Source organism: Ursus arctos, unplaced genomic scaffold (genome assembly GCF_023065955.2).
Source record: "Ursus arctos isolate Adak ecotype North America unplaced genomic scaffold, UrsArc2.0 scaffold_33, whole genome shotgun sequence".
Lineage (NCBI taxonomy): Eukaryota > Metazoa > Chordata > Mammalia > Carnivora > Ursidae > Ursus > Ursus arctos.
In genome coordinates this window covers 3,827,822-3,840,639 of record NW_026623019.1, presented here as the reverse complement: position 1 = coordinate 3,840,639, position 12,818 = coordinate 3,827,822, and the positions used below count along the sequence as shown (strand labels likewise).

At 40.9% G+C, this 12,818-nt stretch overlaps 1 protein-coding gene across 1 annotated transcript in view; it reads left to right on the top strand.

Annotated features, from left to right (window-relative positions):
• SPTLC1 (serine palmitoyltransferase long chain base subunit 1) overlaps window positions 1-12,818 on the top strand; it is a 52,794-nt gene that overhangs the window by 33,759 nt on the left and 6,217 nt on the right. Inside the window, exons 8-12 of the mRNA XM_026519215.4 lie at window positions 164-253; window positions 5,782-5,889; window positions 7,786-7,881; window positions 8,244-8,340; window positions 9,414-9,468. Coding sequence (XP_026375000.1) covers window positions 164-253; window positions 5,782-5,889; window positions 7,786-7,881; window positions 8,244-8,340; window positions 9,414-9,468 — 446 coding nt within the window. The remainder of the gene's footprint in view (window positions 1-163; window positions 254-5,781; window positions 5,890-7,785; window positions 7,882-8,243; window positions 8,341-9,413; window positions 9,469-12,818) is intronic.

The window sequence follows — 12,818 nt, the reverse complement described above, 5'->3', positions numbered from 1 at the left end:
TCTCAGAGTAACAGGGTATGAAACCCTGAACTTGAAACTCACCCAGGCTATTTGTTTACTTATTCAGATGAATAGATCTTGTCAGGTGGAGTGTTAGGGAGCATCTCACAGATTCTGCATTTGGAGTTACTGAAATTTAAAATCTTTTTTTTTCCTTTTAAAGAATCCTCGCAAGGCTCGGGTCACACGACGTTTCATCGTAGTGGAAGGGCTGTATATGAACACTGGAACTATTTGTCCTCTTCCAGAACTGGTAAGCAACCACATTTGCTCGGTATTTCAGTACTTGGACCATGGAACAGTCATGCTGTTTGTTTATGAGCACTTCTAATGTCTTAACGTCTGCATTGCTTTGCATAACAGGTACCATAAATACATTCGGACCGTATCAGGGAAGTAGATTAACATTACATGCCCACCCTGGTCTTTAAAGAATAATCAGGACTCAGCTTTTTAAAACCAACGTTACTGAGGTGTAATTGATACACTGATAAAATACATTTACTTCAAGTGTACGGTTTTTATTGTTGTTTAAAGATTTTTATTTTATTTGAGAACAAAAGAAAGCACAAGCAGTAGGGAGGGGCAGAGGGGGAGGGAGAAGTAGGGAGCCCGACAGGCAGCTCGATCTGAGGACCCCGAGATCGTGACCTGAGCCGAAGGCAGACGCTTAACTGACTGAGCCACCCAGGCGTCCCCAAAACAGCTTTTTTTTTTTTTTTTTAAAGATTTTATTTATTTATTTGACAGAGATAGAGACAGCCAGCGAGAGAGGGAACACAAGCAGGGGGAGTGGGAGAGGAAGAAGCAGGCTCATAGCGGAGGAGCCTGATGTGGGGCTCGATCCCATAACTCTGGGATCACGCCCTGAGCCGAAGGCAGACGCTCAACCGCTGTGCCACTCAGGCGCCCCTCAAAACAGCTTTTTTAATAGGAAAAGCAATATGCTGTTTTTAGAAACCATGAATGTTGAGATTTCTTTTTCATTGAGGTGAAGTTCACAAAAGATTTCGGAGAGTACGGTTCTGGCATTGAGCACAGGCACTGTGTTATGCAGCCATCAACTGTCTGGTTTTCTGCCAGTGAGACCTCTGCCCGCTAACCAGTCACTCCCCATTTTCCCCTGCCTGTAGCTCCTAGCAGCCACCAGTCTGTTTTCAGTCTCTTTGGATTTACCTATTCTGGATATTCCTGATAAATGGGATCCTATCATCTGTGACCTGTTGTGCTTGGCTTCTTCCACTTCCCATATTTTCATAGTTCATCCAGTTTGTAGCCTGTATCAATCCTTCATTCCCTTTGAGTGCCAAGTCATAGTCCACTGTGTGGACGTGTTGCATTAGCTGTTGATGGAGATTTGGATTGTTTCCACTTTCTGTGAGTGCAGCCATGAACATTTGTGTACACGTATTTGTTTGAATCCCTGTTTTCAGTTCTTCTGTGTATATTCCTGGCCGTACGATTGCTGGCTCAAATGGTAATTCTATGTTTAATTTACGGAGGAACTTCCAGACTGTTTTCCCCAGTGGCTGTACCATTTTCCATTCCCAGCAGCAGTGGGGGAGGGTTCCAGTTTCTCCACAGCCTCACCAGCGCTCAGTTGTTTTGTTCAATGTTTGCTACCCTGGTAGATGTGTAACACATGGTTTTGATTTGCGTTTCCCAAAAGACTGATGATGTTGAGCCTCTTTTCTTGTGTTTGTTGGCCATTTGTAGATCTTTGAAGAAATGTCTTTACAAGTCCTTTGCCCATTTTTAAATTGGGTTGTTTGTCTTTTTCTTGTTAAGTTATAAGAGTTCTTTATATATTTTGGGTACTAGACCCTCACCAGATTCATGATTTGCAAATATTTTCTCCAATTCTGTAGGTTGCCTTGTCATTTCTTTGATTAGTGCCCTTTGATGCACTGAAGTTTTTAATTTTGGTGAAGTCCAGTTTATCTAGTTTTTTTGTCATTGCTTGTGCTTTTGGTGTCATAGCTAAGAAATTTGTTGTCAAATCCAGAATCATGAAGATATACCCCTGTGTTTTCTTCTAAGAGTTTTATAGTTTTAGCTTTGTTTTAGGTATATGATCCATTTTGGTTTTTTGTTTGTTTTTGTTTGCTTTTTTTAAAGATTTTATTTGAGAGAGAGAGAGCACAAAGGGAGAGTGAGAGGGAGAAACAGACTCCCCACTGAACAGAGAGCCTGATGCGGGGCTCGATCCCAGGACCCTGAGATCATGACCTGAGCCGAAGGCTGATGCTTAACTATTGAGCCACCCATGCACCCCCTTTGATCCATTTTGACTTAATTTTTATATGTGCTATGAGGAATGTGTCCACTTTCATTCTTTTGCATGTGGCTTCCAGTTGTCCCTGTACCATTTGTTGAATAAACTGTTGTTTTCCATTGAATGGTCCTAGTCCATTGACCATAGAGAGATGGGCTCTATTTCAGGACTCTCAAGTCTGTTCCATGTGTCTGTATGTCTAGCGTTATGCCAGTATTGCACCATCTCAATTACTGTAGCTTTATCGTAAATTTTGAAATCAAGACATGTGACTTCTCCAACTTTGTTCTTTTTTAAGAGTGTTTCGGTTATTCGGGGTCCCTGAAGATTCCATTTGAAGTTTAGAATCAGCTTTTCTATTTCTGTAAAAAAAAAAAAAAATGCCGTTGAAATTTGGGTAGGGATTGTATTGACTCAGGATTGTATTGAGTCTGTGGATTGCTTTAGGAAGTAGTTCCATCTTAATGATGCTAAGTCTGAATCCATGAACACAGAAATATTTCCATTTATTTAGATCTTCTTTAATTTTTTTCAGCAGTGTTTTCTGGTTTTTCACTCTACAGGTCTGACATCTCTTTGTTAAATTTATTCCTAAATATTTTATTCTTTTCGATGCAGTTATAAATGGACTTGTTTTAGGGGTTGTTAACTGCTAGTTTATGGAAATGCAACTGATTTGTAGCGTGTTTTATTTTATTTTTATTATAAGATTTTATTTTTAAAGTAATCTCTACACCCAGCATGGGGCTCAGACTCACAACCTGGAGGTCAACAGTTGCATGCTCTACCAACTGAACCCGCCAGACACCCCTGATTTTGTGTTTTGATCTTGTGTCATGGAATATTCTATATATAAACTCCCGTAATCTATGAATAGAGATAGTTTTACTTCTTCCTTTCCAATTTGGATGTCTTTTATTTCTTCTTACCTGATTGTTCTGGCTAGAACCTCCCGTACAGTGTTGACTAGGAGTTGCAAGAGGGGAAAGCTTTTCAGGCTGCCACACTGAGTATGATATTAGCTGTGTGTTTTCCATAAATGCCCTTTATCAGGTTGAGGAAGTTCCCCTTTGTCCTAATATGTCGAGTGTTTATACCATGAGAGGTTTGGATTTTGTCAAATGCTTTTTCTGTATCAGCTGATGAGTTGATGGTGTGGTTTTCCTTCATCCTGTTAATATAGTTGTTTTTCCTGTGTTGAACCACTCTTGCATTCAGTCACTGAAACTTGAAACTGAGTCCATCTATTGAATAAGGATTCAGAATAAGGATTTCATATCTTGTTTTCAAAGTTTTTCACTGTTTCTTGAGGATCTTAATACATCTTAAATGTCATTGAAAAAGATGTATTCGTTTTCCTCTTCTTATTTTCATGTCAAAGACTGATAGAAGCATATGGGGGTGATAGTGGGCCAAAAGATAGCGGAAATGCATATTTAGGACTATACTAGTGAGGCAGGGCTGATGGGTAGATAATACAGCCAAGCCATGAAGCAAAATATAAAGTGTAAGGAACAGGTCGAGTATATATTAGCATTGAGTATGTAAAGATTATGGGATACAAATTAGGGTTTGACTTTGGGATTCCTGTTTTGTTTCACTGATCTGTCTATGTACCAGTACTGTCATAATATTATTAAAATTTTCTAAAACATGATTTTTAGAAAATATTTCATTCATATAATGTTTCATACATATTAATAGATGGAAAACGGTCAGTGTTGAAAAGGTAGAATTCTCCCCAAATTAGCTTATTCATTATTAATAAAAATCTATCTAAATGTAGTGGTTGATAATCACTGTACTTTAATTCACTTGGGAAACTGATCACATTCATACCATTTAGGGGTAAATCAGTTAAACATTGGGGGGAGCTGTATACAAGCATGTATAGGTTTCCCACTGTGTAAACAAAAAAGTAACATGAAATAATTAGAAGAACCTAAGATAAATATGCATCTAAATCTTTGTTGGGAAAGGACTTTATTATGAGACCAAAAGCAAAGAGAAAAACAAATTGAAAGCATATTAATGAAAGCTTTTTCTGAATTAAAAAAAAAATGCCATGAATTCAAATTAAAACACAGCCACGGAGGGAAGAATGATACACATTTCCTCAGGAGTTTTATGTATAATCAAACAGTATTTAACACATAGATTTCATGTCTTCATTCATAATATCTTAGTATTTCCATCTTTAAAAATTTGCAGTGTGCTATCTACATCAAGTTAAATTTAGAGCATCTTAAGTATAGCCTGTTTCCGTCATCATGGTACAGTTGACCCTTGAAAAATGCAGGGGTTAGGGGCACTGACCTCCACACAGTTGAAAGTCCGTGTAACTCTTGATTCCCCAAAAACTTAAGTACTAGTAGTCTCCTGTTGACTAGAAGCCCTCTCCATAACATAAACAGCTGATCACCACGTACTTGGTAGGTCATATGTATCCTTAAACTGTATCCTTAAAGCAAGCTAGAGAAAAGAAGATGTTAAGAAAATCATGAGAAGAGAAAATACATTTACAGTGCTGGACTGTGTTTACTGAAAAAATCCACATCTCAGCAGACCTGTGTAGTTCAAACCTGTGCTGTTCGAGGGCCACCTGTAGTTATGTTCTAGAAAGTGCACGTACATACTTATGTTCTATATACAGGCTGCAAATACTGAACTATAGCTAAGGCAAATGTAGTTCATTCTCTGCAAGCCTCGGGTCACAGCATTGTCATCAGCTGCCCAGTACATAACCTTGTTTTATGTGGTTTTGTTCAAAGACACTGTATTTCACACAGATTGGGGGGGATTGGGTTTTTTTTATTATTATTATATTTTAAAGATTTTATGTATTTATTAGAGATCACAAGCAGGGACAGAGGCAGAGGGAGGAGCAGACTCCCCACTGAGCAGGGAGCCAGACGTGTGGCTCGATCCCAGGGCCCTGGGATCATGACCCAAGATGAAGGCAGCCGCTCAACTGACTGAGCCACCCAGGCGCCCCAGTTTAACACATATTGTTGGTTCATTCACATTGAGCTCAGGGCCGTCAGCACTGTAACTCATGCCTGAAATGCAGCTGATCTAACACAACTGTTTTCTCCGTGAGACACATCGTAGCCTTCTGGCACTTGAGAACACTGGACGGCACACTTGAGTGCTGTGCTCAGGGCCATCCTAAACAAAATCACCAGCAAAGAGCACAAAATGCAAAAAACGTGGCAATAAAGAAACCCTGATGAAGAAGGACACTTGTTTACGGTGTGAGCAGAAGCAGGAGTCAGACTCAGCTGGGGATGTGCAGAGATTTTGCCGCCCTCTCTATGCCTTGTGTGTTGATTACAAAGAAGCTTCAGCAAGTGGGCAGACGCACAAGTACAGATCCACCAGTGTGGAGGGTCAACTGTATGTGCTTTTTTTTCCTTTTTATTTTAGGTTTAGGTTTGTTCTTCCCAATATATTCTCTAGTGTGCTAATAATCAGTATTTTAAAGTTGTGTTTTGTTTACCACTTAGGTTAAGTTAAAATACAAATACAAAGCAAGAATCTTTCTGGAGGAAAGCCTTTCATTCGGAGTCCTGGGGGAGCACGGTCGAGGAGTCACTGAACATTTCGGAATCAGCGTAAGTTCTCCTTCTCAAGGACATTTCCTCGTACACAAAACATGCGGTCCCGTCCTGCTGGACACGTTTCATGGGCACAAGACGGCGTTCCTCATCAGTGTGCAGGGTCATGCAGCTTTGGGGTCTGTCACTTCGCTCAGCCCATAGAGAATCAGGTCAGCCAGACCATGGAGCCTGTAAACGCACAGTGGCTACTCACAGAATTGCAGTCCGTTTACTTGGTAGCATTTGATCTTGGTTTTCAATGTCTCTTCTCCAGAAACGTATTTTTCTTAAAATTAGTAAGAATTCCCTAAAGTAGTCCTTAGAATGTATTATGATGGCAGTGAAAAGATGTTCTTTTGAGTCCTTAGAATTTTGAATCCTCTGTTATTTCCGTGTGTGGGGTGTTCGATAGGCCTGACTTCTTTAGACAGAGCGAGAGAATGTGTCAGAAACAGTGCTGGCACAGATTGTGCAAAGCCTCAAGGTTCCAGACAACTGGCGTGAGTTGGTCATGTGTTCTCTTGCTGATGGGAAATGAGCCCCAACTGCCCCCAGTCTTAATGGTTTGTGCCCCTGGAGCCTCAAGCAGGAACAGTGTCAGCCCGTCTGCAGGACCTGTCTTCACCCACCACTGTGTAACCGGTTGAGTTGAAGGGAACTTTTCTGCAAATCCTGTGTATAAAAGTTTTGCAACCTAATGTTAAAAAGTTGAACTAAAGAACATGAAAATCACCTTAGATTATCTACATCCCACTACCGATATGGTCCAGAGAAAAATGGAGAGCACAAGGAGTATCACACGAAATTAGATTGACACATACTCCTCAAAGATAGACTGACATTTGGTGATTAAAGGCACTGAGGAAAAGTGCAGAATATGTGGACCTTGTTTGGATCCTGATTCCAGCAAATACTGCAGAAAGCAAGCTTCGTGAGATAGGTATTTGAACACTGAATATTTGATGTTAAGAAATTTTTCATTTTTTTAGGTGTGATAATAGTTTTGTGATTGTTTTTGAAAGAGTCCGTATCCTTTAGAAATGCACACTGAAATATTTATAGATGAAACCATATGAAGTCTGGGATTTGCTCCAAAGAAATAATGAGGGCAGCAGGGAGCTATACAAGGTATAAGATTGTCCACGAGGTGAAAACGACTGAATCTGGTGATGAGAATTTTTTATTCTCTCTACCTTTGTATGTGACTGAAATTTTTCATAATAAAAGGATTTTTAAAAAGAGTGCACAGATTTCCTTTTTGGGTCTGTGGACCATTTAGAAATGCCCAGACGTGCTTGGGCCAGTTGTCATCACGGCCATCAGTGAGTGATTTTGAATGGCTCCTGGGTGCCGGGCTGCCAGGTGCGGAAGGTGAGGGTCAGCAGAGCACTGAGTTGAGAAGATGGTGGGGGACTCGGAAGCCCACGGGGCACAGGGTAATTGATTTTATTTTGAAAAGTTGAAAGGTAAATTGAATGTAGGGATAAAATGCTCAAAACTCTGACAGCTTGTTTATATTTATTTCAAGTACCTTCTGGGGGAAGGCCAGCTGGACCGCTATTTAAGTAAGGAAATGGTCTTATTTTGTACCTCTGAATATTTTTAGTACGAAGCAGTTTTGGATTTCATCTTCTCCTAATTTCTCTCTCTCCTTCCACTGTGAATAAATTGTGTGTGCATGACGAAATGGCCAAAACTTGTAAAGTGAGACCCTTTCAGTGGTGCACTTCGAAACATCAGTCCTTGTAGCAATAAGTTTTGTATGGTTCATCCGTTATTTGCATGTAGGTAGTTTGTTTGAACCGAGACGTTGACATGATTGGTGCTGAAATTTTGTCTGCAGACTTGACGTTGGTCTTTATTTTTTCTTTAAATTGAGGAATGACTACTGCTGTCCCACTTTTTTGGCAGATTGATGATATTGATCTTATCAGTGCCAACATGGAGAATTCCCTCGCCTCTATCGGAGGTTTCTGCTGTGGCAGGTCTTTTGTGATTGACCATCAGGTGGGTTCATTTTAAAAACCAAAAGCAGAAACTGAAACTAGTCGTTCCACTGGTCATGCTAAGAAGTTACTCAGCATGTAACGTCCAGTCACAGAATTTCATTCTGACTTAGTTTACCACAGTTTTTATTTAAAAGTTGATTTGTTAGTAGAATCACTCAAAATATTTACATTTGAAATGATCTCCCTTTTTAAAAAAGTCTTGTGTTACATGTATAACTCGTATACACGCGTGGATCTTAGCACCTTACCGTTGGTACACACCGTTCGGGGGTGGTGCAGATCCGGTGCCTGTAGGTTTTTTAGCCAAAAAAAAAAAAAAAAAAGTGTGTTTATGTCTTTAACTTGTTCGTTTCTTCTCAGCGACTTTCTGGCCAGGGGTACTGCTTTTCAGCTTCGCTACCCCCGCTGTTGGCTGCCGCTGCGATCGAGGCTCTCAACATCATGGAGGAAAATCCAGGTATAATCTTCTGAACCCAGGATACCAGGCACCGAAGGTGACGTCAGCCAGGCTGTTGGCGTGCTTTTGAAGGAATTCACTAGAGGGAAAGTGTTTCCCACACAGAGCCTCCGAGTGACGTTACCTGGGGTTTATAGAACGGTGACAGTGAAGACATCGTCCTGCCTCAGGAATTCAGTGTAGAGCTTCTCTCCCACCCAGGAGACAAGCCAGAGCCAACGTGGGGCTGGCTCCCAGGATGGGCAGCAACGCCAGGAGGAGGAGTCACCTCTGGACTAGTTGTCACTGGAGAAGTTAGCTGAAGTGTGCTGCTGATTCTCAGTACATATCATTTATAGCTTATCCTTTTTTTTCCTTCAGCCTTTGACTCATGAGTTGATATTAAAGCCAAACCCAGTTACCAGCCCTTAAAGCTTCATTACTTAATGGGCCAATTTGACTAAATTTCAAATGTACCTTTAGGCTGTGATACCACTCCTCACAAATCCTAAAACAGAAATGAAAAGCAAGTCTTACCTGGTATTTCTAAATTTAGAATTTTTAAAATTTCTAAATTCTTCATAGTTTTAATTCAGAGAATCAGGAAATGTGCCTGTTCCTGGGTGCACATTAGTATGCTTGCTTGTCAGAAGGCCTGGCCCTCCTGCCTCTTGATTATATATTTTAGTTTTTTAATTTTCCATGAATAAAGTGAAAATATCAAGGACAAGATAGTAAACATTACTATAGTGGCTTTTACCAAATTGTTAAGGGTCCAGCAATAAGTAATATGTTTGTAGCCTTTTATTAGCCGGATTATTTGTAGAATCAGATGAGAACAAGAGCCATTGTTTTGTTGTGAAAAACCTCATCCCAGATTCTGCAGAAAGTGGGAGAGGGGCTGCCAGGACGTGTGTGCTGAAGACTGGGGCTTGGGCCTTCAGAAGTATTTCTGTCTGTGTGCTAGTAGTCTGTAGGAGGGTTTGTGACATTTTGAATTGGTGAACTTGAACTTTAAATATCTTTAAAAATATTTTTATTTGAATAATATCAGATCTTCCAGATATACTAACAAGTGCATTTTTTTTTTACAGGTATTTTTTTAGTGTTGAAGGAAAAATGCGCACGAATTCATAAAGCTTTACAAGGGTGAGTTTTATATATTTTCAACCAGCTTAAACTCTGTCTGTACCACATTTAAACAACTAATGAAAAATTTTGCATGTCACCTCTTTGGTTTTGAGTATATCTAATAGGCTTGGATCAGTTCGACTGAATTACAACAAGGAAGGAGAAACTCTCTTCAGTCAGATTTGTCTGTGGGCTTGAAGCCAGAACATCCATTTTGTGGTTGAAGAACCATGACTTTGTTTTTCTAGAAAGGATACAAGCTCACTGATACTATAGCAGTGCATACAGTACAAAGATGAAAATAACCACCAGACATGCTGTCACCAGAAATAGCTCGGGTAAACATGGGAGAATCTCTCCACATCTGTACAGATAAAATGATACCATTATATGCTATGGAATTAGGTGACAGTGGGTTCATCCTGGCCATAATTTTTAGAAAATTACTAAGTTTTATTTTAATTTACTATAAGAAAGACAGGTAAAATTGAAATGAACCTTACAGGTTTTTACTTGTGTTTGTCTTGACTACACAAGAGTAGCTCTTTAAGATTCCTCTGGAATGGAGAAAAAATTCAAGTTGGTGACACCTTCAGGCAGATTCCTGGTCTTACAGAAAATGATCTCATGTTGCCCGAGGTATTTCCTTTTGCCTTTCCTAAGGTGGAAACATGTCTTTTCAATCATGAAAGTCCTGCCTATTGACAGATGTGGAAACTCGAAGCTTCTCTAAAGGACAAGGACAGTGAGTAAATGAGCAGATCACAGCTGTTCCAGATAAAGTAGGGGCAGAGGTAATTAAAGTTCTGGGTGTGTCTCCATGATAGTAACAAAAGTTCTTGCATGATTTATGGTTAGGAGATGTTATTTGTATTGGTTCCAGTTACTTTGGTTTATAAAATATTAATATGCCAGCACAGCACAGCATGGTGGGGTCACTGTAAATTCAGGAGCACCAGCCTCAGGTGCCCTTCATTCTGTCTGGGGCTGTTATTATGTCTGTCTTGTAAGCCCATCCCTCCACCGTCCCCACTCTTTCCCACGTTTCTCCCCTCCCAGGTCCCCAGCCCCCTGTCTGCACTCCACCCATGTCAGCAGACAGCCTGGCTTCATTGCTGTCCCTTGGTCTCTCGCATCTTCCCTCACAAATCACTATACATGCAGGCATCCAAACCAGTCTTCCCGTGGGTTACGGCTGAAGAAATTGCCTCCTGGGGCGCCTGGGTGGCTCAGTCGTTAAGCGTCTGCCTTCGGCTCAGGGCGTGATCCCGGTGTTCTGGGATCCAGCCCCACATCAGGCTCCTCCCCTGGGAGCCTGCTTCTTCCTCTCCCACTCCCCCTGCTTGTGTTCCCTGTCTCGCTGGCTGTCTATCTCTGTCAAATAAATAAATAAAATCTTTAAAAAAAAAAGAAAAAAGAAATTGCCTCCTGCTGTCATAGCTCTGCCCCCTCAAATGCCCAGCACCTTTTTCTGTCCCCTCTCTTTTGTCAGCCTTTCCAGAGTCATTTGATTAGCACTGAGTACACCTCACCCTCTTGTCTCTTCACTGCCGTTTTCCCTTGAAGACCCCGCCTTCTCCTCCAGCTGCTAGCCTGTTGCTGCCTCTCCGTGTAGCTGGAGTTTGCACTTTGTCCTCATGACCTGATATCTGGCAGTCTTTCCAAACTCCTTCTACTGGTTTGTTTCATTCTGTTTAGGATGATGTATATAAAAGTTCGTTATCTGAATAATGGTTCGCTCTTCCTTCCAGATTCTTAGACATCTTAGTTATTTTTCTTCTCTTACTGCGTTGGTATAGGTTCCTGACATGCTTTTGTCATAGTAGTGACACACCTGTCCTTCACAGTATAAAAGCATTTCTTCATTAAGTATGAAATGTCATACTATAAGGTTTCTTGTAAGTGGTATTTATCAAATTATTCCTAGATTTGGAGGCTTTTTTAAAAAAATCATAGATTTGTCTTATGCTGAATTACATTGTTATAATTATTCCGGTGTTAAACCATGCTTGCCTTCTGGAGTAAATCCCTATTTGATTACAGTGTCTTTTTTCTGCACTGTTCTGCAGCCTGGTTTATTGAGAGGTCCTGGTGGGATACCAGGAAAGAGACACAAATTATAGCGCTCATTAGTGGTTTTTGAAAGGCAGGTGAAGTTGGCATCTGGCACCTCGCGTGATGCTTGACACACAGTAGTCATTCAGTAAAGCTCGGTGAGTCCTAAATGTGTTTAAGGAATCAAATGTGCTGCGAATTGCTTTTTGTGCTAATTTCATTCTAAGGGAAAAGCAAATATTTCTAAGTGAAGCTAGCTAAATGGAGGCAATCTAAAATGATTAGTTCAGGGGCACCTGGATGGCTCAGATGGTTAAGGGTCTGCCTTCAGCTCACATCATGATCCTGGGGTCCTGGGATTGAGCCCCACATCGGGCTCCTTGCTCATCAGGGAGTCTGCTTCTCCCTCTGCCGGCTACTCCCCCTGCTCATGTGCATGCGTGTGCTCTCTCTCTCTCAAATAAATATAAGCTTTTTTTTTTTTAATTTTAAAAAATTAAAAAATGGTTAGCTCAATTTCAAATAGCCATGTGTCACCATTTGTAGCCTAGGAGATTTGTAGCCTAGGAGCTCAATTTCAAATAGCCATGTGTCACCATTTGTAGCCTAGGAGATGAGTCAAAAATCAAAGTATTATTAGTGTCGGATAAAAATGAACTTTAAATGAACTTGACCTGCAGTTCTCTTGACATCTGTAATAATCATTTGAAAATACAGAATTTCACCCCTAAAGAAATCTCTTTCCCTCCCTGAGAAGCTGCAGATGTCTGTGCTGTTAAATCCTAAGAAAGAAGAGAATAGTCATAATTCAAGTAAAACTTAACAGAAAACATGCAAATAAGAGAGGAACTATACAATCTAAACATACTTCTGATGGTCAAAATGCAGTGTTTTTAATATCAGAATTCATCCCTATAAATTTATGAAAGACAAGATACAACTAAAGACTGAGATAATGAACAAGGGAACATTATCATTAGTAAGTAGTCATGAAGGAAACAATAATAGGAAACAGTGGTATAGATGCTTCCCTAGAGGAGTGATTTGGGAGGGAGGCCCCAGGAAGTGGTCCTCAGGCTGGGATCTGGCTTACTGGCCAGCTGCAGGATACAGGGAGAGGGGCAGATGAGGAGGGGGCCTGCAGGCCCAGGAGGAGGGATCGGCCTGCAAGTGTGAGCCACAGGTGTGAGTCAGAGGTGTCCGCCAGGACAGGGAACCGCCTTCCCAGCCACACTCGAGTAGCTCTGTAGGCAGATCCTAGACTAGAGACCCCTCCCCAGAGCATGGATTTCAGCTGTCTCTTTTGGGAGTGG